This window comes from Pseudopipra pipra, chromosome 1 (assembly GCF_036250125.1).
Source record: "Pseudopipra pipra isolate bDixPip1 chromosome 1, bDixPip1.hap1, whole genome shotgun sequence".
In the NCBI taxonomy this organism is placed as follows: Eukaryota; Metazoa; Chordata; class Aves; order Passeriformes; family Pipridae; genus Pseudopipra; species Pseudopipra pipra.
Window position 1 is genome coordinate 50150169 of NC_087549.1, and position 27305 is coordinate 50177473.

Sequence of the window (27305 nt, forward strand, 5' to 3'; positions counted from 1 at the left end):
CCTAAGAATGAAACAGTTTTAATATTTTCTGATCCATGTTCCTGCCACAAACATTCACCGGCAGTGTGATAGCTCCAAGAGGAGACATCTGATTCTTGACATTTAAAGATACAATACTGGTGAAAAATAGTGACGCTGTATTAACTGCAAACAGCTTGTGAGGGAGTAGGTGATGTACTCCTAAAGTGTATAATCAGAACAAGCAATAATTTCAACCTTTTGATTTTTTATTTTTGACTCAAAGCCATGAAAAAGAGGAATAGCCCAATAAACAAATCTGGACACGTTACAATAACTGTTTTAAGAGAATTTATATTCTATGTCTAAAAGAAAAGTATGCTGTTTTCCTGCTGGAGAAAGTACTCAGGTACCCTGAAGTTTCTCAAAAGGGTCTCAAAAGCTTTCATAAAAAAATGAGCAGTAAATGAAGGCAAATCTCAAAATTACAGAAATCAAAGAATTTGTATCCTGGTAACATTCAGTTAATTGACATTGTAATGCTAAATGCAAGCACTACAACATCAAATTCCCTATACCCCTACTGTGACAGCCTTATAAATTCAAAAAGTACACAGAAAGGTCTTATTTTTCTCACATGAAAAAAAATAATCCTGTTCTAACATGAACTGTTTGAAATACTGAATGCTGGCAAAAAAAAAAAAAAAAAAAGAAAAAAAGAAAAAGTTGATTTATTTTTAATTTCAGCAGCAGTACCACTTGTTTGTTGATCAGTTACTTCTGGGTAAAGTTGAGACATCAGAGCAAACCTCTATCCCCCACAAACACCTGAAACAAGGCAGAGCACAGTTAACAGCAATCAGTTCTCCACACTGTACCTGGAGGTACTGACATGACCGTTCCTGTTGACACGTCTCTGCCTTCACCACTGTCTGGTCCATGTTAACTGATGCTTTCTGGTAAACTTCACGGGCTCTGCTCACGGTTAATGTAGAGGACCAAGAGCTTTTCTTCATTAACTGGGAGTCCAAATTCACAGGCAGGTTTGCACAGGTAGAGCATTTGACATCGTTATTGCTTCTGGAGGACTTCACAGTATGTTCGCTAATAGTGTTATAGGCTTCCATAAAGTATTGGGAAGAAGAACGATCAGGGCATCTTCCCATGGTCATGACCCCACTGGGACCATGATAAATGCAAACATCATTGTCCAAGTTGTCATCTGAACTCCACCATCCTGATGCATTGGATCTGGGCTTACCTTCTGATCGCCTTTCTTTACTCTTGCTGCGCTTCCCATACCTCATTGTCTGTGACTCTTCTGGGCTTGCTTTCCCCCCATTGACATTCCCCTTGGATGGTCCCTCCAGTGAATGGGACTTGGTAAAGAGCTTTTGGACAGAATGAACCAGGTGCCGGATCCTCCCCGGGCTGTCACTGCGGTGCTCCATGGCAGTTCGTTTGTACTGCAGAGTGTGGTAGCCATCCCGATTCAGAGGCAGCTGCCGCTCAAACTGGTCCAAAAGGTTGGCAGGAATGCGATTGGTCTTGTTGGCAGTTCCATGGGGAACCAGAGCACACTCGTCCTTGAGTTCATGGTGGGAACTATAATGCCTCCTGGGAAATGTGCTGCTGGCAATCTGATCATTGTAGGGCACCATGCACTCTGCCTGAAAAGAGTTCCTTTGAGTGTAGTAAGGGTGGTCTGCAGGATGGGGGTCCACTGGGTTTAACAAATATGGCTTCCTGTCCTGGTGGTGTGGCAGACTGTCACATGGAGAGTCACAGGCAACCCCATGATGATGACTACGGCTGCTAGACAATCCCTTCATCGTTGATGGAAAGCAAGTCCCAAAGTCATCTAATACGTATGGCTGTGCAACAGGCAGATCTCAGAGAAAGGCCTAAAAGAATGAAATACAACAGAGGCCATAAGATATTCAAGCTAAGACAATAAACAGCATGTGTATGTTTAGCATTCTTTGTTTCTTATTGCAAAAATAGTTGGAATAAACATTTTCTGATTCTTTTTATCGCTTAATATTTCCCATGTCCAACATAGTGATAGGGATACCAAAATAGTATACAAGAAAAATTATCTTGTTCCATTAGCTGGAAAGCAGATGAAAGAAAATTTTCCTGATACAAAAAGTAAGATAAGTATCATCACCTGTACTCTAAAACCTCAGTCCTGAAAACATTCAAGGACAGGGGCCTTCCAGGATGTCTTAACTGCTCATCTGCATGTTTTCAGGGCCAAATGGATGCATTAAAAAAGATCATGTCCTTAATGGAACACTTTCTGGACTTCTTAGGCCACACACAAAGCATGGTGAAATTACTGGGAAATATTTCTCTGACTTAAATGCATATTTTTCATGACTTGAGTGCAGTTTTACTCAATGTGCATATTGTTTGCCCAGACTGTAAGCATCGCAAGACAATATTAATACGTTATTTCTGTAAGTTATTTTCAAATTAAGAATAAAATAACAATGCATTACACTAACTGCCAAAATGAAACCAAACTAACTATTTAATAACCTATATATTTGGAGGGTTGTATTTAATATTTGCTATTATTAATATATTAATGAATATATTAATATTTAATATTCACAAAAAAAAATCATCTTATTCTGCTAATGCATGACTTAGTTTAATTCTCCATAGATTTTCAGTGTACTAAGCAGTGTTCAAATATCCCTACCTGCTTCTACCATATAGAGGAACTGGTATAGCCACAACTTCCACATGGCAATAACAATGTAAGAGATTTCAACACTTAATTCTTGATTGCAGTTATTTGTCCCTGAAGTGACTCAAAATGCTATAGAATATTGATTACAACAAGTTGAAAATGGAAATCTTCATCCCAAGTGATATAATAACCACTCTGAGGCCAGATGCTCTTATTTCAGTCCTCAACACTAGCAAAAGTCTGTATGCAACTGCTACTGTAACCTCTGAGCTACTAATGTATAAATTATGGGTTTCAGATGTGCCAAAACAGTCTCGAGGTGCTGTCTCAGCTCCTGAAGGGCAGAGGACTTAGAGGATGTCCTCTTAAGAGGGCAGTGGCAGTCACTCAGCTACTTTATTCTTTTCCAGCACCCCTAATCACAAAATGCTTTTGGAAATGTAACTCTTGAGATCTCTCTTGTAGAACCAATAAACATCCATAGCAATCAGGTTTCCACTATGTTCCTCCAGTGTTCTCTCTGCTAAAGTTCACGTTTTAACAGGTTGTAGACATTGTACCTACTGACAAATTGGCAACAATGAAGTTTTCTAAAATAGCATTTAGTTAATGTCAGTCTGGAAAAGCATGCTCTGCATTTCATCAGAACATATTTTATATTTTCTTCTGAATCTGTGGTGAGCCAAAGAGGATTTTTTTTCAAAATGCTTCAAAGCTAATCTGGATGTCCTGCATTTCATTTCCCCTCACCGGATCCCTGCAATGCAGAAAATGTTCCTTCTCAAGAGACCTTTAATTCCAAAAAAAAAGAGTTTTCAAAATACTGCAAAAGGCTCTTGAAATATTCCGAAAGGAGAGGCTAACTGGTTTACCTTAAGAGGAGAAGGGCTAAAGGCACCTTTGAAAGCACAAAAATAATATATTCAGAGAACTGGACTTGTCAATTTTACTGTAGTGACAATACTTAGCACTTCCAAAGAGCATTTTATATCCCTACCAACTGTTTTAAAAATGTGATCTATTAGATTGTAATCAAGAAACATCCAAAAGGATGTAGTAGTAGATTCATTACTCAGGTAATTGAAAATATGACTTGAACAAAAATATGTCATCATGAAGAATATTTCTGAAGGATACAGAGACCAAATCAAAATACTCCAGTCCCTGGTATCTATGAATATCTTTCGCACATCAAGGCTTACGAAAACAAAGCTTCAGCCAGTTAAGTTTTATTTAAATCCATTTACTATCATTCAACTGTCCTTAAGATGATTGATAAGTTCTCTTAAAGCAATAGATTAGTGTGTTATATAAGATAAAAAAAAATTAGAATCTTTCCTTAAATAGTTCAATAAACTGGGACATGCCCAAACACAGTGATTTATTTTCATTTTTTCATTATCTGAGTGACTATGAAATTTTCATTTTTGTGCACTGTGGAAAAAGAGTATATGTAAACAAAGAACCAAAAGAACCGATAATTTATAGCATAGTGAAGCCATCGCAGGCATAGGAGATGTCATGGAATTATTTAGAATATGTAGTCTTATAGAGCAAAATGGCTGGGATGAGGAAACACTTGATCTGCTGGGACAGAATATTGTGGAACATCTTGAAGCTAAAGATGAGTTTAAAAGATATAACTATGGTTTGACCAATGGGAACAGCCATGTTACCAGCTGTGTTTTGGATGGACTGGCAATATGGATGCTAAGGAGGATGTGCAAGAAGTGGTAAAAAGAGAAAAAGTTACATTTGTCTATATAGAGTGACAGCGACAGGCTTTCAAAAAATTGTGGAGGAAGCTTGGCTAAGCACTGCTATATGAGCTTGGATGGCAAGTAGGATCGAAACGTTTAGGAGAAAAGATACATATAGTTCTACACCTATTTTGAGTCTGAGCTGTCAATGAATCTTCTATGAGGAAGTACCAGAGAAAAAAGCAGAAGATAGAGAGGATGATCTGCCCAAAAGGAATCAGATGAACAGATACAGAGAATAACAGAGAAAATATGCTTGTGAAAGCAAAAGATCATAGGGTTAAGAAAAAGCAGATTCAAAAGGGGAGGAAGAAAAGAAGAAACAAAAAAAGAAAGAAAGACCACAGAGTGATAGAAAAACCAAACCAAAACCAAAAGGGAGCAACAAATCTGTGTAACCAAAAGGAGTGACAGTAAAGGTTCCAAAACATGGGAGAAATTGCAATTCAGAGTAAAACCTCTTTATTCCCAAATCCTAGATTGCTGGATGCATTAAAAGAGGTTTTTTTTCTTTTTTTTCCCTGCTGTTACAACACTGAAAACATCTATTTTATCACGTCAATTGTGATTAAAAACATGAGCATGTAGTCGAATATAGCTTCATTTTACCTTAACAGTATTACTGCTATGAAGTAGGAAAAAAACCCTAAACAATCATGTACCATAGTGTGGGGGGAAGCACTAGGCCCGTTAAGCCCCTAGAAGTTGAACCCCTAGACAAGCACAATATATTGGATGGCATAAGACTGTTCCCGTGAGAGCAGAGAAGCTTATTAACCATTCCCATGAACAGTGCAGCCTTGAGAAGTGGGGAGTTAACTGGAAAGGTGATAAGTAGGTTTAGGGAGGATAAAATGTACAAGGACGAAAATGTTGGCTATGTTCATGGTGCAGGTGCATGGTGGTGGTGTTCTGTAGAAATTATATTATTTACAAAAAGTGTGTGAAAAAATGTGGGCTAGTTGTCCTAATAAAGGATGCTGCTGCGCTGAGGCAACAGACAGCACTTGTCTCAACTCCTTGTGCAGCGTGTGTATATATGTGTGTGTGCTTTTCTATCGGCCAAACCTAACAGCTACGATAGATACTCCGCGACACCATAGTGCACCTTCCAGGAGGGAAAGAATAAGTATAATATTCTGAATATTGAAGAAAGGAGTGTTGCTTTTCTTAAATATTTAGTGGACAGTTCCTCTGCACAAAAGTCCCATCCTACAGTCTCTGATTTCATTAGTATTTTTCAAAGAATATGCATAATTTTCCATAATTGTGTTGGCTGAACCTATACATCAATGTTTAGTGACATTAACAGCTGGAGACAGGGCTATCTGATCATGCCATGAATAGCTGAGAGGAAGCTGATTAAGACTTTTATTGTATTGTTATTTTTTGGCCAAAATAAGAACATTTAATTACTCATTAAATAAATTAAGACAATCGATGAACATAGTAATAAACAGTGGAAATAGTAATTCTACAGACAGCAGACCAAAACTACTCGATGGCATAGGATAAATGAGATGTTAAATAGATACAGCATTATAAGGCTGAAGAATGCTTATTACTTTCAACATTCATGTTACATTTGCTTTTGTTTTCTTAAGGATGCCCTGGGTAGGAAGGGTATGAATATATTCATCCTTGTTGTTAATGAAGTGTCCCTAATGCACAACAATTTGCTGGAATAGCCTAGTGGCTAGAAAAATACCTATTTAAATCCTATGTAATTAAAGTGAAAATGAATGCAAAATAACAAAACCTGAATGCAGAAACTACCTATTCTTTTACAAATTTCATTTAACTATATTGTCTGTATTGTTTCAAGTTTATACATAAAGCACATGTTCAAGAAATATGTTCTTTCTGTTAGATAAATGTGCAAACTTCTGTTCTATAAAAGATTTACTGATATGCCACAGAGCCCCTCCAACTTTATCTCACGAGACTACAGAATTATGTTTCTAACATTTTTAAAGGAAGCTGTGAAATCAATCAGATAACAAGTCTTTCCACTTAAATAATGTGTACATAGGTATGTACAGAGTATGTAGATAATATAGATGAATGTAGCAGGTAGTACAAAATAGATAATTAATAAATCAAAATTACTAATATAATAAAAAGGGTTTATGGCCATTAGCAACTTACAAAACTTCATAATTGACATACATTTTATAGGCTAATTATGAAGAGACAACGCTCATACTTTTTTTTTCAATAATTTGATTATGTTATAGCAGTTCAAGACCTAGAGCAAAGCAAACTGTCATATGCACAATATAATGCGTAATGTAAAGTTTAAGCTCAATAACTGCTAAGATAACTGATATTAGAAGGATGTGGACCTCTTGGAGCGAGACCAGAGGAGGCCACAAAGATCCTCAGAGGGCTGGAGCTCCTCTCCTATGAGCAAAGCCTGAGAAAGTTGGTGTTGTTCAGCCTGGAGACAAGAAGGCTCTGGAGAGACCTTAGAGCTCCTTCCAGTATCTAAAGGGGGCCTACAAGTGTGTTGGAGAGGGACTTTATACAAGGGCATGTAATGATAGCACAATAGGGGAATGGCTTCAAACTGAAGAGGAGCAAGTCTAGATTAGATATTAGGAAGAAATTCTTCACTGTGCCTGTGGTAAGACATTGGAACAGGTTGCCCAGAGAAGCTTGAATGACCCATCTAGCCTGGAAGTGTTCAAGGCCAGGTTGGATGGGGCTTTGAGCAGTGTGCTCTAGTGCAAGGTGCAGGGAGGGTGTAACTAGATGATTTCTAAGGTCCCTTGCAACCCAAACAATTCTATAATGATATATTCTACTATATCAAGGTGTATAACTTAACTATAAAAATATTCAAATAAGATACGTATGAGACACAGGCAGAGTGCCCTAGATCATATTACTCAGGATGTGTTCAGACAGCTTTTGAATATCTCCAGTGAGGGAGACACCACTTGATCTCTGGGCAATCTAGTCCAGTGCTTAGTCATTCCACAATAATGTTCTTCCTTATATTCAGGTGGAACTTCCTGAACATCAGTTTCTGCCAGTTGCCTCTTGTCCTATTGCTTGGCACCATCGAGCAGAGCCTGGCTCCATCCTCTTGGCATCCTCCCTTCAGATACTTGTTTCCATTGATGAGGTCCCTTCTCTGTTGTCTCTTTGTGAAGCCGAACAGGCCCAACTCTCTCAGGCTTTCCTCATAAGTGAGATGCTCCATTCTCTTAATCATCCCTGTAGCCCCCTGCTGGACCTGCTCCAGAAGCTCCACGTCTCTCTGGTACTGAGACACCCAGAACTGGACACAGCACTCCAGATGGGGCCTCACCAGGGCTGAGCAGAGGGAAAGGATCACCTCCTTTGCCCTACTGACAATGGCCTTCCTAATGCACCTCAGCAGATCACTGGCCTTCTTGGTAACAGGGGCACACTGCTGGCTCATGGACAGCTTGTTGTCCGTTGGGACTCCCAGAGTTGGGACTCTTTCTCCACAGAGCTACTTCCCAGCAGGCCAGTCCCCAACCTGTACTGGTGTCTGGCATCATTATTCCACAGGTGCAGGACCCTGCACTTGCCTTTGTGGAATTTCAGAATGTTTTCCTCTGCCCATCTCTCCAACATGCCAAGGTTCCTCTGAAGGGCTGCACATCACTCTGGGCTATTGGCCACTCCTCACAGCTTTGTTTCATCAGTGAACTTGCTGAGGAGGCATCTACCGCTTCATGCAAGTAATTGATGAATGTTAGACAATACTGGACCCAGTTTTGACCCTTGGGGGACACTGCTAGTGATAGGCCTCAAACTAGGCCCTATATCACTGATCATGAACCTCTGAGATCTGCCATTCAGACAGTTCTCAATCCACTGGTCCAGCCTGCACTTCCTTAGCCTGTCTATGAGGATATCATGGGAGACAGTGTCATAAGCCATGCTGAAGTCCAGGTAGACAACATCTACTGCTCTCCCTTCATCTATCCAGTCAGTTGTTCCATCATAGAAGGCAATCATTTTGGCTAAGCACAATTTCCCTTTGATGAATTCATGCTGACTACTCCTAATCACTTCTTTGTCTTCCTCATGCTTAGAGATGGCCTTCAGGATGAGCTGCTCCACCACCTTTCCAAGGCTTGAGGAGTGGTGGTGTATTGGGTTTGCATGACCAGGTTTTGGTAGCAGGGGGGACTACAAGGATGGCTTCTGTGAGAAGCTGCTAGAAGCTCACCCCATGTCCGACAAAGCCAATACCAGCTGGATCCAGGACAGACCCACCGCTGGCCAAGGCTGAACCTACTGGTGATGGTAGTAACACCTCTGTGATAACATTCAGGAGGGGGAAAAAAACCAACTTATTGTGCAGATGTAATTGTGACCAGAGAACAGAGGAGTTGAGAATATGTGAGAGGAACAATTCTGCAGACACCAAGGCCAGTGGAGAAAATAGGAGAGGAGGTGCTTCAGGTACCAGAGTTGAGATTCCCCTGCAGCCCATGGTGAAGACCATGGTGAAGCAAGCTGTCCTCCTGCAGTCCATGGAGGTTAATGGGAGTGCAGAGATCCACCTTCAGCCGGTGGAGGAGACCCACAACTGAGCAGGTTGATGCCTGAAGAAAGGCACTGTGACCCCATGGGAAGGCCGACTGGAGCAGGCTCCTGGCAGGGACCTGTGGACCTGTGAAGAGAGGAGCCCATGCTAAAGCAGGTTTCCTTGTACAATTTGTGACCCTGGGGTGGACCCCTATTTCAGCAGGCTCTTCTTGAACGACTGTGGAAGAGTGACCCACATTGGAGCAGTTTGTGAAGAACTGTTGCCCATGGGAAGGACTCATGCTGGAGAAGTTCACAGAGAACTGTCTCATGTGGGAGAGACCTCACACTGGAGCAGAGGAAGGATTCCTCTCCCTGAACAGCAGCAGAAAGTGTGATGAAGTGTGATGAATAGAGTGTAACCCCCTTCTCAACTCCCTGTGCCACTGACGGTGAGGAGGTAGAGCCCAGGAAGGAGGGGAGGGTGGAGGGAAGGTGTTTTTAAGATTTGTTTTACTTCTCATCATCCTGCTCTGATTTTGACTGGTAATAAATTCAATTATTTCCCCAAGTTGAGTCTGTTTTGCCCATTATGGTAATCAGTTTGTGATCTGTCCCTGTGATTATGAGCCTTTAATTTTTCTCTCCCTGGTCCAGTTGCAAAGGGGAGTGATAGAAGAGAGGTGGGCACCTGGCATCCAACCAGGGCTAACACACCACAGGCTGACTGGCCTGTAGTTGCTTGGGTCCTCCTTCTTTCCCTTTTTTAAGGCTGGGGTGACATTTGCTTTCTTCCAGTCCTCAAGTACTTTTCCTGACTGCCACGATCTTTCTAAGACAATTGAGAGTAGTTTAGCAATGATGTCCGCCAGTTCCCTCAACACTTGTGGATGCATCCCATCAGGGTCTATGGACTTGTGGATGTCAAGTTTGACTCCACGGTCTCTAACCTAGTCCTGCTCAACTAAAGGGAATTCTTCTTTTCTCAAAGAGAGAAATTACAGAGTTAATTACTACAAGAGACATGCTAACTAAGCACCATCAGGTCCACAGGACCTTGAGTCTAATAACCTTGTCTGTTCAGAAACTAAGCAGCGAGAAATGTTGATTTTTTTTTTATTTTTTGATGAATGTGGTTCTTCTAAGATACCATTCACTGAGTCAGAGGACAGTCCTGAATCCTCAGGTGTATGCCAGGTCCAGAAACCAAATGGCTGGGACACAAGTGGAAGGCAATGTAAATACATAATGTTATGTATGTAGAGCTTTGAGTCAGGAGGGTATTTAACCATGCGCACAAATCGAAGCACACGATATTGGTACTTATATTTCAGATTGTAGCAGTCTTTTCAAAGAAATGCTGTGTTACTGTTTGAACTGAGAGAGGACGTAAATGATGTTTTTTAGCAGTACTGTGTGTAGTTGTGATCTCATTTTATGCTCTGTGGCAAACAAAAAGAGGTTCTAATTTCCACGGTGAACTCAAAGATTCTCAGAATTTGCTTATTTATTTACTCCCACACCACGGAATGTTCCCAGAGAAATTCCTCTCCCTAATACTCAAACTTTTACAAACAAGTGGAAGATACGTTTATGCTGAGAATCACACTTCCACATGTTCCTCATGTAGCACATTGCTTTATCCCAAAGGTCTTGATATTTTGCAGTCATTATGTTTGGCCTTTCTGTTACATTACATCACATTAATGAAAATCTAGACATCAATAAAAGGATACATATTCTAAAATGCACCTATCCACATATTTTATTAAAGGTGTTCAGAAGAAAATGAGGTCTCAAATTATCTTCTTAATACATTTTGTCATGTAATATGGATATTTCAGTGCCTTGGGTAAAACTCTCAAGAGAATGTCTAATTTTTGCTTCCATGTCAGCAATCACACCAGGCAAGTGATATTTACAACATAATTTAATCTTGAGCAGTGGACTGGGAATCATAAGGGAAATGTTTTGGCCAGTAACATCAACTCATTCCAAGTACATGGGCAGATCAATAAGTGGGAGTTACTGGGAGAAAAAATGTAATTAAACTCTAGCTGATCTGTGAGGAGACCCTTGTGAATGGTACGCATACAGAAGAAAACGAGACATCCCACCAATGACGTAATAAAAATTGGTGTGTATTTTTTTTTCTGTCTGCATCCAACAATCTTTAGTTCGCATATACTTGTGGTGAGAAGTTTCACATTTACATTTGACAACTTTTTTCATTCATGTGCTTCTGGTGAGCAACTGTGGCAGTTAGTACCAGGATATTATGTGCCTTAAAGTTTTGGGTTTGGCTTTCTTTTCTTCTCCTAATTTCTGTGGCTAATAGCAAGTTGATTCTCCACTAAGATTGTCACGAAAACTGTAGTCACTGAAGTAACCTAACACATAATTAATCTCTGAGTCATATCTAAATACATTACAAGAATTGTAGCAGTAATATGTCAGCAAAATTTTGAAACGAATAGTCTGATTTTTTCAATCCTCTTAGGAATGTGACTGGCAATATGCAGGATTGCATGCAAAGATCTTGGGGCTACAAAAAGAAATACTAAACTGTGATTATCTGCTCTTCCACTCTCCTTATTTTTGCGCACAATTAACAGTCAACTTCAAAAACAAATTCTGATCTTCTTCAGTGAGTAATAATATACTGTGCAATTAGACTTCTTATGCCTTTCCTGTGGTCTAGGACACCAAGTCTCTCTGACTCAATAAGGTATAGCGCCTTGTTTGGAGAGCCTGTTGTGAATTTCACTGCAAATTCAGAACTGCCAAAGGACATTTTCTTTTCCCAGAAAGAGAACAACCAGATTATTACATCTGTATAATATGCATGTAAGAAAATATACTAAATTGAATCATTTCATAAATGTCATATAGGCAGTGTTGAAGCATACACCTCATACACAAATTTAGATGTCGCATTTTATCCTTTTCAGTCTCTGGGATGATGAACTTTATGATCTTAATATTTTTTAAGCAGAACTTACAGAATTTTTAGAATGCCATTTCATCTGGAGAAACAGCAAAAGGGAATCAAAAGGAAGGAAACTGAAAATTTGGAATGAGGTTAACACATACTTACCTGGGTTGCTCTCTTTTAAGTACCCTACTGTTGCACCTAAGTTTGCAACTCTAGAGATATTTTGCTTAATTTCTTCATAGAAGATTTCTTAAAATGAAAGTATTACAGTCACTACCTTCTATCAATTGCAGATAATCAGTGGGATATGGGTGTCTTATATATCTCAGATAATAAAAGGAAGCAAGTACAAGGGACAGGTCACACATTCCTACAGCACTGACATCTGGTAAAAATAGAGAGCCTATCAAAGTGGCATAAAACATATAAAATTAAATGACTAATACCCATATGGAGATATCAGGTATGTATCTAGATTTCTGAAACCCAGTCAGTTATGAATGTCAAAGGTTTATTTTTCTAGTAGGAATGAGGTGATCAGCAGATAAAACCTACATACAACATCTCCAATGGACTTCTCCTGTCAAAGTCAAATAAATTCATGCTCCACAATGTGGTCACATATTGAAAATGGACATCCTTGTACTAAAAGAAGATCCTGATCCTCTTTGCAAGGACACCAGGGTGACTAAGCAAAGGAGCCACTATAGGAACTAGTGACTGACAGTGATCTAATGGAAAATGCTAATCTGTGTCAGACCTTGAACCAACATTACACAAACCCCATCTGCATGGGTCAATAACTCATTTTCTACCAGTTTTTTAGTGTTCTGAAATTCTGTAGCATGGCAATTTTGTGACAGGTGTCACAGTAAATTGTTGCCCAAGCTACAGGTTTTCATGATCTCTAGAGTTTTTCTACACATATATTGAAAGAACAATATTTACTGTCAAGCCAGGGAAATGGCTTTGCTTAGTCCTGTGCACTACAGTGCACTCAAGGCACATGATACCTGAGAATCCATACTTTGATTTCTATGATGGCAGTGACAGTGTGATTGTGTGATTATATGATTTTGATGGTCTTAATCAGCAAATCTCATGATTAAAAGTGTCTCAGAGCTTTTTACTCTTTACTATTTAGAAATTAAGTGAAAGACTGTGTTAAATATTTCTTGCTCCGTAAAAAATCACTCAATTCACTCATTTCACTCGAAGCACTCATTTTAATTTAATGAAGCATAGTTTTATGAGACTCTCTACAGCTTCAGTCTTACTCACAAACCTAGACCTCATTTAGCAAAAATAGAGATTGATTTCCTTGAAAAATGTTCTTTCAAGTACATTATATTCTAAGTCCAAGAAAAGTGAATGCTACAAAAACATACAAGCACCAGAATCACTATGCTTGGAGATGGTCTCCCATCTTGGCTTTCAATTGGTAGCTCTATCTGAATGGTACCACCCCTGAACACCTCTTGTCAGCCTCAGAAACTAATGAAAAAGTGTCTTAGTGGAGAAAAGCCGTGAAAACATTACAGAAGCTCTATGAAGACCAAGGGTAAGAGTTGTGAAGATGTCACTTTTAACAGAATGACAATACAGGGCTTATTAATCATCACACTAGCCCCAGTAGTTCCCCTCACTAACTCTCCTCACTAGTCCACCAGGAAGAACCTGCAAAGCCTCAGAGAAACCGTCTCATATCGTAACTATGAGCAAGAACTTCCTGGAAAATTCACTTCATAGTCATACTAGTATTATGGAGCTTTGACTGTATCAACAAATGTCACCACTATGATCAACCAGCTTGGTCATGGATATGTTCCAGCTTCTGTGTGCCCAAGCCAGGTTTCTCCACTGAGGCAATAGGAAAAGAGATGAGGCATACAGTGCCAAGAACGTTCTGCTCATATCCAAGGCCAGTGAACTTCTACATGGGAGAAAACTGACTCCTGTAAGAAAGAGAAGCCCTCTCTGAAGGTATGAGATAAAAGAGCTCAGCCAGCAAGCCAGAAAAGCTCATTGGGTTAGTACAAAACAGTCATGCTTAGATCAAAACTTAATTTTTCTCATTTCAAGCTGTTTCTCCCAGCCCAATCTAAAAGTAAAAACCAGCAATTTTGAGCTCAGTTTGGCACTGAATATGAAACATCTGATTAAAAGACAGAGAGTAACAGAATAATTTTAACTAAATAATTCCCTAAATCAGGGCTTTAACACTGAACTTTCTGAGTTTAAGGTTTATAAAACTGCACAAAGAACTAAAAAACTGAACCAAACCCTCATATATACTGTGGAATATTAATGCAGTTAAATAACTTTTAACCATCTTATCTTTGATGGCTACAGTAACTGATCAATACTTGTTGTGTCATAGCAGATGAAATAGAAATAATTTATGGTTTTATAGCAATGTGTGGAATAGAGTTAGATTTGGCGGAAGTCTTAAGCCGCTTGCTCAAATCGACGTGTTTCATTTCACCTCTACTGGCATAAAAAATAATAAGATACATAAAAATTTTATTTTTAGAGGGCAACATTTACTACAAATAGTTTCTCATGCAGCTTCATTTCTTCTTATGAAGAAATTGAAATAGCAACCACTTTTAAAGGGGATTATTTTTCACAGAACTCCATGAAATATTTCTGAGCTATGGCAAACTGGGAAATAAATCCTAATTTATGAGAATGTCTGAAAAAAATGACTGGTACTTTCAAAAAGCTATTTATCAAGTACCTCATAGAGTAAAATGTGACAGCAAAAGTAAGAGAAATTCTGTGGGCAAAATGTTTTTCCCCAGGCACAGGACAAGACAGGGCTACATCTCCTCTGGGAGACTATTCTGCCCTTGAACAGAGGACACAAGTCCTCTTTACTGCTTTGAGGCTTCATTCAATTCCACCTAAACCACTGAACCACTAGCTACATTTAATCTATTAATTTACAACAGTAATAATTTAAAAGTTTTACAAAAACCTCATAACTAACTTTCATTTTATTTGGATATTATTCTGACTGAAAATATAAAAAATTAAAAAAGAGTACCATGCCTCTTTTTTGGTGTTTTTTTTTTTCGTTTGTTTGTTTTTTGTTTTTGTTTTGGGTTTGGGGTTTTTTTGGTGCATTTTCCAATGGTCTGCACATACCTAGAAAAAAGTAAATTTAAGGATTAAAGAATACTTTTGAAAAGTTCATTTTTAACTTTGTTCATGTATGGTGAGGTATGCATACAGATGGTATCTGATAAGAATCTGATTGTAGGAATTATGCTTATCCAATTCAGAATCAAAAAAAATGTTCTATTATTATACAGGTAAAATCAAAACAAAGCTTAATTACTGAGTACAAACTAATGAAATGATGCAAACATGCTAAAAAGCATTCATAGAAATAAAATTTTCAGAGCAGTGAATGTGCCTTAAGCATTCCAGAAAAGGCTTTCAGAATATCTTTTAAATCAGAAAGAGGTAAAAATAATTGAAAAAATTATTTTATGAAATTACTTATTATTGATAATATTCTGTTTGATGTTGGATGGCCAAAAAGGAAAAATGATTAAACATGCTTATATTCTGAATTGCGTAGTTCATCTTTTTAATGTCACAGGACTTAACTGTGATTTGTTTATTTCCACAGTTTGTGACTAATCTTTTATCAGGTTGATGAGGCCACAGAGGATTCACTCCAAGGCTTCGACACCATGAGCATAATGGTGATGGTACCCCTACGTTAGGTGCCACCTAAAATGCTTCTGCATGTACTTCATGTATATGTTTGTAAGAAACTCAGATCTGAAGGTGATTTCTTTTTCACTGTATGCATTCTGTACAGAAGCTTACCACAAATCATTGTGCTGACATACGCAAAATAGTAAATGAATATCTTACTGCTGAAGGATGACTGACTTAATCAGCACATTAGGCATTTATACACTGCATGTTTCACTCCTGGGGGCTCAGAGGGAATACCAAAGCACCAGACTGTTATTTTATACTATCCTTGACAGAACTTCACAGATTGTTGTTACTAAACACAATAATAAAGAATATATTTTGTATTATTATCTATTATAATTTCTTTATATAGCAGAACATAGAATAAAGAATTAGAATAAAAAATTATCTATTATAAATAATGACTTTACATAGAGGGAGTCAAGAAGTCAAAATCAAGGAAAATATAGTTAAGAATATTTCCTTTTCACTTGAACTTCATTGTACTAAAGAGTATTCATTGATACAGAAAAATCTAAGTGAGGGAGGGATTGGAAAAGAAAGCACTAAATTAAGAGGAGGAAAAGGAAGTATGAGCTTAATTCTCTTTTTTAGCATGTTACTATTTCCAGCAATACCCCAACTGATATAACTTCACAGATCTCAGTGGAATTGCACCTGAGTGAGACCAGCATGAATATCATGTAAGCGAACAGAATGAACTTAATCTCAGCTTTTAGTATTTACTGGTTTAAAGTAGTAACAGAAAATAAGTATTCTCCATAATATTAAGTAGGTACAGTTTTAAAACTATTAATAATGCACTTTAGAAGATAATGCTATTAGTAACTCATTGCTTCATCACATAGAACTGCCATAAATGAAATACACTTCAAGGAGCTCCTGAAATTTATTTTACATGTAATTGCAAATAATAGAGTGCACATCTACTGGAATAATGCACGCTTTAAAGAGAAAAGTTTTATTTCTAGGTTCTTTTGCAAAACATCTTGTAATAAATATTTAAAAAAATCATTTAAGTAATACATTCTAAGTTAGTTTTAGTTAAATTAAGTTCTAATATTGTGTAAAAACTGCCTACAGAATAATATGTGGGTGTGCATTAAATATTTCCTTAGCATTGAAAATACGTCAGAAAGATGATTCTTTAAAAGAGAAACACCATGGACAGACCGGTGATATATGCACCTTGTTGCTTACTCCTCCTAATTTAATTTCATTTCAAGGTGAACCGTAAATGTATTATTCATACAATCTTCTTTAATATGTGTACAAACAAGCCATGCTCCCTTAAACCCAAATAAAAAGTACACAGCCTTTTCACTTTATTACATCTTAGACACTCAACTGAAATCTCATCTTTTCTTTCAAAACATGAGGTTCATCATATGTTAAATGTCAGCATTATTGTGTAAGTTCAGGAGGAGCCACAGTGGGCTTCGCTGTTTGTCCTCATACATAAGGGTTATAAAAACCACCCATAACTGCTACTCTGGAACTACAATCTGTTGTTGACATAGAGTAAACCTTGTAGAAAGATAGCATTTCTGATTTTAAAGCTAAGAAGTAACAGAATCTGCCACATTTCCAAGAAAATTGTTCTGGTAATGAGCCACTGATACATAGCTGCATCTGAATGTGTCTGGTATCCAATTCCAGCTAATAGCTCTGGAGTTTTTTGAATAGACTTTTTCAGAAGCCCTTACTATGAGCCATGTTTCCTTCTGCTGCTACAAGATAGAATAATTTCATGCCCTTCTCTGTCATAAACTAAAATAACTGGGTTTCTCAATCGCATTTGAAGGTGGATTTCCAGGCCATTCGTCACTCCAGAAGCTTCCTCCCATCCAGCCTTTGACTACTTTATAAAATGCAGTTCTTATCAGATATGCAATAATGTTGTTAGGCTGCATCAGTAGCTACAGATTTGTTCTTCTGAATTCCTCAGTCTACAAAGAATTTAACTGAAAACGTCCAGTAAACTTCTCATAGCAGGGCTTGAGTTTTTCCTTGCTTTTCCCTATGAAGAACCTAGTTTGGACTGCAAACGCAATACAATGTATCGTAAAAGACACTTATTGACAGCTATTTTCAGTTCATACGATAGATTTTTTTGTTTGTTTGTTTAGATTTGGGATGTTAATTTAAAGCAATCATTTTTATATTCTTTAAATCATGCCCACACAGGAAGACAGATTCACAATTTAGCAATAATTAGATAAATTAAAAGCACTTCTCTGGAGAGCAGTCATATTAACCTACATTTTCACAAATGTACCTCAGAATCATACACAATGTTCACGTAAACTAATTTTATTTTTCTTTCATATTTTCAGCCACTACTGTTTACCAATGTTAAATCTGTACTGCAGAAACAAAATTGCATTAGCCCCATAAAACAGTACCTCATCTAAAATTTCATGTTTACCCTCTCTCTTGGGAAGCTCACAGTAAAGCCAGAGCCAGTGATTGTTATCTCCTCTGACAGTCAGTCTGACCCCTTCTGGAACATCAATGCATATGAGCACTAGCAAAGAACCAGGACACAGCACTTAGAAAAACTACACTACTGCAACTACAGTACTCAGTGTACTTTCAGACTGTACATTTTAAACACTGTAGAGAAGATCCAAGGAAAGAATTTTATAAGATAAAATGGATAGCTGCTTTCAGAAATGTACGATTTCGGTAGTACTATTTCCAGCAGATAAATGAAGAGCACTGGTTTTGGTAAATATCCATTTGAAAGTACTTGAGCATGAATCTTATTTAAAAATAAAAAAAAAAATGGAAAAGGTAAATAAATTACTTCTTTTAGCTTAAAGGATGACAGCTGCTTAAAGGATATTAGTAAACTAATTGTATTATCTTTATTCCAATGATAATATGCATTGATATTCTGAAACTTTTTAAAGGACTAGTAGCCAATGAGTATTTAGGGTAGAGATTAGTTCTTCTAGAGGTTATAAACCTCCTCATTATTTTCTGAATTAGTGAAGGTAAAACAGCAGCAAAACACAAGTGAATGGTAACATGGGTTGAATCTTGTGTTGTGGTGGGCAGAGTCCAGGAATTTTCAAACTGTACAGTCACAGAGAGTTTGGCCATTTGCACTTTGAATTCCTTTTTTTCCATCCTTGACTGAATGGAATAAGGTATGGTTCAGCAATATCAGAATATATATTTCTTTTATCCTGTCTCTTGCTTCCATTTTATTTCAGGCTTAAGAAGAAATGTGGTTAAGGTGAGATGAGAGGAAGGCCCATAATTTTATTGCACCATCTTCTGTAACAGGTTTTTGTAGAACAGTGTGAAACGGAAGACAAAACAAAACACATATATTCCACAAACTCACTGAAAATGCACCAAAGAAGAGCACACAAGCAGTTCCAATAAATACAGTTAATCTTTTCATGAGTGAATATGTGGAATGTTAAAAAGTGATGATCCTACTCTTTTTCTTTTTTTTATTATTAGGATAAGTACTTTATTGACTCATGATAAAACTGTGTTTAGAAGAGTCTTGAGTACTCTTAAAAAGTCATTCTTCTCTTTTCCAAAATGAACAGAGACCTGCAGGTCAAGTGTACACAAAGTTCAGAATAAAACTCTGGAAACAGCATGAAGAGGTCTATGATGTCTTCTACCCTAAGCGATTAGGAAAAAACCTGCCAAGCCTGCAAAGTCTGTTAACATTGGCTTAGTTTCATAAAACAGTGATTTAAAAAGAAGTTTTTATGGTCTTTATATAGCCATTAAGAGCATGGTCTCGGACAACTGCATTGTCTCTTTGAAGTCTACAGGAGAGATGATGGACAGCAATAAAAATGACCTGTTAAGCACTATTTGCCAGGTTTCCTTGGTAATAAGGTTTATACAATCCCCCTATCTGTGCACTCATGCCCATTCTCCCACCCACCACCCTACCTCCTGCCCTGCCTCCCTACTTCAAATTTGAACTGGCAAGGGTTGAAATACAAGATTTGTACAACCCCTGAAAGTTTTGGCAAAGAGAGGCAAATCCCACCTCTTTCCTGACAGTGGGAAGAACCATAAAAGAAGCCTGAATCTTCTTAAGAGATGAAAGAATCTTATTTTTGGACCTTTTCTGGCTCCAGTGGCACAAGGCATCAGGACACCATTCAGAGACAGGACCTTTTGAAGATTCACAGCGTTGGAAATGGTGGCAGCTGAACGTAACGGATAAGAGCAAAAGACACAGAGGGCATCATGTATACTCCAAGCTCTTCCTTCAGTATGCATTGTCCTCCCAAGTATGCTGCTTGGCAACCTGGGAAAGCCAATGGATTGATCCCTTCTTAGGTTTCTTGCAATCAGCCCTCAAGGTTTGCCTGATGCAGGAAGAGTTGTTAGGCTCAGATGTGGCCACCTAATTTGTTTTCTTTGGTCCTGCAGTTTGAATCTTCTGAGCTGACTGAGCATCTCCTATTGTACTACTCTTAAAGCAGACCTGGGAAACTTCCTCCATGTGCTCAGGTTGATTTGACCTCTGTTAATTCTTACACTACTGGGAAGTGTGCAAAAGAATATTTTTTCCCCTTTAGTTTTGAAGACTGTGTGATTGTTTTGACTGATATGTAGCTATATTTTCTGACATTTTCTTGTAAAATTTTGAACTCAAATCTGATTAAGGCAACTGTAGTACCTGTAAAGATGATTACATTCTTAAAAGTCTCATCAAAAAATAGGAACTCACACCAGGGCTGAACATTTAGAAGTTCATTTCTCATAACTTTTTATTCCTGTGTCTGATTACTCCAGTTGAAGAAAACAGCCTGTCTGCTGCTGCTAAAAAAAGGATATGGGAAAAGACTAAAGATATATATGGAGTAAGAGAAACACTACCATGATTCAACTAACTATTCATAAAGTTGACATGCACAAAGCTATAGAAAGTCATGTTTCCCAGTCAAGGCATTCAAATTACCTTGACAGGCTTGAGATGTGGGCCTATGTGAACCTAATGAAGTTCAATAAGGCCAAGTCCAAGCTCCTGCACGTGTCAGGCAATTCCAAGCACAAGTGCAAGCTAGGTAGAGAACTGATTGAGAGCACGTTTAGATTAGATATTAGGATGAAATTCATTACTGTGAAGGTGGTGAGGCACTGGAGCAGATTGCTCAGAGAAGCTGTGGATGCCCCATCCTTGAAAGTGTTCAAGGCCAGGTTGTATGGAGCTTTGAGCAACCTTGTCTAGTGGCATGTGTCCCTGCCCATGGAAGGGGGCTGGAACTAAATGATTTTTAAGTTCCCTCCCAACCCAACCACTTTATGATTCTATGAATTATGACAATTGTAAAAAGAATTATATCTGTCTCCTTTTCATGAATGTTCCTTTTTTTTTCATAGACAGAAGCTTAAGAAACTAGAATGTGTTGTAGTAGAAGTTTTTTTAGATTAGAATTCTACAGTAAAGTTTTAAATGGATGTTCTAAATCCAAAATGTTACTAAAACGAACACTTATTTTAACACTTCTATTAACCTTTTATTAAAAAATCTCAATTATTATAACAAGTCTGGTTGTCCCACAGTCATGAAGATAATAAAAGAAAAAAGTCTTTTATACTTTCAAATCCCTGACATTTGTAAATACAAACTTTATCAAATTTATCAGTCTTTGTTTCACACATTCTAAACCTTGTCCAAAGGGAGAAGTTCTGAAGGTTGCAATATTGTCTTGCTGGGCTGAGACTAGAGTGATTCTGTTCTGGGCCTGTGTTTCTCAGCAGAACCCTGCACCTCCTCCTGGAGGATGTGCCACCTCCTTATCAAAGGGATAGGTTTGCTGCAGCAACTTGCTCTGTGGGGTTGCAGTCACTCTTAACAGGCAAGATAGACTAGGTAATCACAGGCTTCTGCTTACTCCTTCTCACATGACAAATAAAACCATTGTGAACAGACTTTGCAGTTGCCATTCTCCCACGGCCTGAAGTCCTCAGCAATTGTTTGTGTTGGTTTTCCTCAGAACTAGTTGTGATTAGAAAATGGGTTAAGGGCAAGAATGCCAAGAAAACATTTTTGTAAGATGCACCGAATAACAAAGCTACATTTATTTTCCTAAACTAGTAATTTTCACGCCACTGGTCATCAACAGTATGGCTAAAACCAAGATGTCATGGATGAAATTTACCTGGAATGCAACAACTCTGCGGGAACATTCAGAAATTAACTTAACCTAAGGCTCCTGCTTCAAATCTCTTCTAATGACCAACTAAATGCCCTTTGTGAATCTAGAATAATTGGCAAATGGTTTTCTAATTGTCAGCAACTGGATATTTTTTGTTGAGCACTTAATGATAGGAGTTCTTTTCAGGCTAGTTGCAATTCTAAATGAACTCCATGGGCAGTATTTTTTTCTTTTATGACACAAGGGATATTATTTTTCCCTGTGTTTCCAAGTATAACTTCAGAACACAGATAACTTTCTCTGGCTTTAAGACGATTTGCCCTCAGAAGTATACTCTCAGGGACACATTAGCAGCACTATGATTCTAGAGCAACGTTCTGGTCGAAAGAGAAGATGTAACGAAGTCCAATACATGAAGAGGAGTGAGAGGAATATGAAATGCTCCATGGGTGACAGGGCCTGGCTGCCTTAGAGACAAAGAAGACAATAATAAGCAAAGAAACTGGCTGCCAGTATTAAACTACTGACAGAAGAAAACCTCTTCTGTTTCACCTCCTGGTCTGTTACAGCTTGTGGTGCATATTTCTTAACTTCTTGGACTTCAGGATATGCAATGCCATTCTACACGAAGCATGAAGAAACAGAATGTACACAGCTTCCCAGAACATCATATGATACTGAAGAGATGAAGTGAAACAGGAATGTCTCAGTGACGCCCACAGGAACAATCACCATTGCCAAATTGTCAGCATGCCTCTGCAATGCCAGACCACAGCGAGCATATGGATAGTTTAGGCTTTCTGCCATTAAACTAGATTAGTGAAGCATGTGGTTTATGCACATCTAGACTATCCTTGTGTCAGTGGAGAAAATATTTCCACTACACGTAGCCTCCCAGACCTAAGGAAGAAGGGCTAGTTCTTGGGCAACTTCCACAGAAAAAGACTGCTGCACTTGTCAGGTTCTCTGGTTCCGCCCTGGAGAAACTTTTCATGTGATCTGCGATTACACCTCTGAGACCATGAACCGAGGTGTGAAACAGAATACCCTTCCCTTCTGTCGAGCAAACATGACTGACAGTTCTGCAAAATCCCTCCAACAGATGACACTACTGGGGATTTTCATTCTGTTACAACTCACGCAGGTTGTATGGCAGCAATTCGTGCAAAGCCTGCTCTCCACAGCCTCTCCAGGCAAGAGGGCTTTAGTGAAAGATATACCCAGTGAAAGATATGCCCAGAACCTTTAATGAAAAAATGTTCTGTATCATTTGGAAGAGAAAACTTCCAAGTCTGGTGAAATTGTATATTTCAAGTTTCATTTTCTTTAGAAAAGCATTAAGCCCAAGCCACAAAAAATCCACTGTGTGAGTAGCACAGTGGATAACCTAACTCCAGTCTCTTTAGAAAAGACTCTGGTACAGTTGGCAGTGCTGTCATCTATGTTGCGAAATGACCAAGTCATTTAGTACATTTTCATGTATTTTTCTTATGGAAAATTATTCCCTCAGAAATTTAGTGCTCACCTTTGCAGTAAAATGACTAAACAAAGAAAATCAGAATATACTACCCTGTATTGCAGTTGACTAAGTAGCTTTCATCAGCCTTGAATGAGCTAAAAATATGGTTATAAAAAATGTTCTTCCTTTTGAAGCTGACCTGGTTATTTATATGGCTGTACATAACTCATATTACAACTTTGAGATCTGGGAAGGTTTCCAACTAATACGCTGCAGAGGTAACACAATATACCTGTACATTTGTTTCATTTCAGATAAGAAGCAAAACATAAAATTGGACAATGGTTAAATACCGAGTTAAATGCTAGTTAACATATACGTCTATCATTCTGTAAACACACGCAATTAATTATACTAACTTTAATAGCCCTATACAAATTAATCTATTTGTAAATAAAAATGCATAAATAAAATATTTGTGAAATAGAGGACAAAATGATTGTGCCAAACACACAGTTGAATACAGTGCTTGAGACATTCTTTTAGTGTTTGCTTTCCATTTTTTGGCATACTAATTGCATGTTTTCTTGAATGTTTTTCTAAAACTGAAAATAACGATTACCTATGCAAAATTTCAGTAAAAGAGTACTTCTAATTATCTCGCCTCCCTTATAAACTTTCAGGCCAGAGCTGAAAAAGAAACAACACATCACTATGTAGGCTTGTTCTTCAGAAAAAAAAAAAAATGCCATGTACAGCATTCTGCAAAACTGATCACATTCTTCACTAAAATTATCATTCAGTGCTGACAACAACTAGTAATTTTATGTCATACAGATTATTACAAGTAAAATATCTTTAAAATATGACCTGGAAACATTCTCTTTGTTATCTACAAATCAGAAAATACACATGTGTGATTTAGCATATTAATTATAGGAATCTAACTGTTCTGGCAAGCCTTCACATCCCTCTTGTTTGTTCCTACACACAAAACTTAGTCAGTGCTTGCACAAGGAAATATTGGAATGAAGATCACTCCAGACTGGGTGGACAAAAATAGGTATGCTTAAATAGGTCGTAGAAAGATGCTGTTGGTAGATACTGAGTAACCACTTTTATAAACTCTGACTTTGTACACATATTTTCCTAACAGCTCTTAGCTATATTGAATATTGTGTTCTCAGTACTTCCATGCAGCTCCGCTGCTGAAATCAGACCATGGAATGAAGTAAATTATACTGACAACTTCTTTAAGGTTCATTTACATTAATCTTCAGATGTACTGGATGAAGTTGTAAGCCTGTAAAAGAATATGTCATCGATGCCACTGCGAATTTCATGAGGGTTTAAGGTCTTATGATCACGCATAACAAATTACAAGACACTGGAAGTTTTACAGATATTGTAATTTCTAAGAACTACAAAAATCATAGAATGTTTTGGGTTGGAAGGGACCTTGAAGGTCATCTATTCCAACCTCCCTGCCTGCATTTAACTTACTTATCAAAGAATGTACATATACACTGTGCTTTCATGAGGCAGGAATAATTGTGGTTTATGTATTACATTATTTTGAAAAAATCTGCTTGCCATATTCATGACAATGCAAATATTCACATGTACTCTTACTCATCCTCTTCATAAATATTCATTTACCCAACTGATTTGGCAGTACTGGTTTTCTAACTGTTAGATAATCCTTCAGACAATTTTGCATTCTGAAATGGAAATAGTCTTTTTTTCCCCTGGACAGTAGTCAGTGATCAGAATAAAGGTGAAACTTACAACTTCCTTACAACTTCCTCCTTCCTTCAAGACCACCATAATCTATGCATTAAAAAAAAAACAAACAAACATGAGCTCAGCATTCTCTTACTGCTATCCATGATTCAATAAATTATGTTATTCCATGTTTGTAGAAGATTTTTTTAGTAATGACTTATCACTCAACTGTTATCTATAAAATACCAGATTTCTTCACCAGCCTAACAGATATCAAAGGGACTTCTAGGTATTTACAGATAGGACACAGACCAAAAATGGTGATTTGCAGTTTCTCACACACTGTTCATTGCACTCCTTGCTGCCCATCTCTTGCCCTCCTAACCTTGACATAGCAACTTTCCATTATCAGTGCTGCAATGCAATCATAAGGAACTCCACACAGCCTCTTCTGAATCAAATACTGATGCAGGGGAAAATCCCCATTATTAAGAGGCTGACAGAAATTGGCAGCTAGTATTTTGGAAGGTTGCTTTAAAATTCCTATTGCTTGCACTGCAAGGAAGAAAAACCCAGTTCTTAGAAGTTACATATTGTTGGATTATGACTACTTGTTCAGTGAAATATGCCATTGTCTGTAATTTGCTATTGCATTTTAATAGTTGAAATGTGCAATATGAATGAATCTGCAATATTATAAGTCGGAATTAAAAAAGAAGGGAAAAAAAGAATTGCTTTCCACCCCTTACCACTTCTGGACACTACATTTAAGGTGGTTTTGAGAAAGAATTAATTGAAAAATCCTTTCTGTAAAAGAAAAAGAAAAAAGAACATCCGTCTCGTCAAGTGAAGCAACAAATCAGTTTTACTGTAGAACACTTGTATCACTAAAATATTTGTAACATTTTTATGTGATTAGGCTATAAATAAATCTATTAATCAGGTTATAATACTGTAGAAAACTATGTTTGCATGTAAGTTACTGCAACACCCACAATGACTCGCGCTTTCACCCTACAGAAAAAATGCCAGACTTCCATAAGCATATTTATAATGCCTAAAACCAGCCTGATGCTTTGTAAGAAAAAAAAAAATCTTGATATGTTATCAGCTGCAACTAAGGAATAAAGGAAAAGGAAGGAGAACTGAACTGTGACAGATGATAACAGCAGGTTGCTGAATTTTTCAGTTACTTGCAGACTGCTTGTGGGGAGAGTTCAAGGCGCTGTGCTCTCAGCTCTGCTGCATTTCCACAGTGATATTCATAAAGCACTCCCTTTAAACCTGGGGGAATTAGACATGGCACAACTTGCTCTGGCTTTCACACAGCTCAAGCACTTACTTGGAAATATTGGTAAGAATGCCTTATGAGCTGACTTGATTAAGTATGCCATCATGTCAAACAGGTGGTACTAAGACTCTATGCATCATAATGGTATTGTTTATATATGAGATTAGTAGCACCATTTATTATGAAGACTGCCAAATACATTATAAAACTTCCTTATAACCTTAACACAGCTCTGTGTATAGGGGCTGACATTTTCTATTATTGGGAGTTTTCCTTTCATCTGAATATTCTTTGAAAATTTCAACCAAAAGAATCCCACTATAAACAAAGCTAGTGAAAATATTTTGTTTTCCTTATTAAAATAAAAAGAAGTGGTAATGTTTGAAATTTATGTACATCAACTCCTTTGTACTCACAGGTGGCAATGGCACAGTTGAGAGCCTCTGGATAAGAATCAAGGGGTAAACAAGTAATGTGTGAGTCTGCTATAGATCTCCCAGCCAGGATGATGATGGCACAAATTAGTCTTGAGGAACTAAGAGACTCTTCCAGGTCAACTGCCCTTGTCCTTATGGGGGACTTCAACTTATCAGAAATTAACTGGGAGGTTCAAACAGCCAATACAATCTGGTCCATAAGATTCCTAAAAAACCTGGATGACAACTTCATGGAACAGGTCCTAAGGGAGCTGACTCAGAAAGATGCTCTCTTTGCTCTTTTGTTTCTGAACAGAGTGGATCTCATGAACAAAGAGGAGATTGGTGGCATCTTGGCCACTGTGACCAAGAAGTGATCAAGTTTAAAATTTCTGCTGACAGGAGGAAAAGTGCCAGCAAAACCTCATCTATGGACTTGAGGAGAGTAGACTTCAGGTTGCCCGGGGAATTAATAAGTAAGGTCCCCTCAGAAAATGTTTTTGGAGATGCTGGGATCAATCAGTGCTGGCCACTTCTCAAACATCACCTCCCAAAGGCACAGGAACAGGCAATTCCCAAATGTTAGAAGTCAAGCAGGTGAGGCAGAAGGCCGGCTGGGCTGAACAGGGATCTTCTCTTGGAAATAAGGCAAAAAAGAATT

General features: G+C 37.9%; 1 protein-coding gene across 8 annotated transcripts in view; it reads right to left on the minus strand.

The window, feature by feature from the left end:
• Positions 1 to 27305, minus strand: part of DLGAP1 (DLG associated protein 1) — a 414143-nt gene that overhangs the window by 139546 nt on the left and 247292 nt on the right. For 7 of the 8 annotated variants that reach the window (XM_064656132.1, XM_064656077.1, XM_064656121.1 and 4 more), the window contains one exon: positions 837 to 1862. In XM_064656132.1, the coding sequence (XP_064512202.1) occupies positions 837 to 1790 (954 nt within the window). In that variant the 5' untranslated portion in view covers positions 1791 to 1862. Of the gene's footprint in view, positions 1 to 836; positions 1863 to 8869; positions 9077 to 27305 lie in introns of all 8 variants that reach the window. The other variant, XM_064656082.1, reaches the window with a different exon arrangement.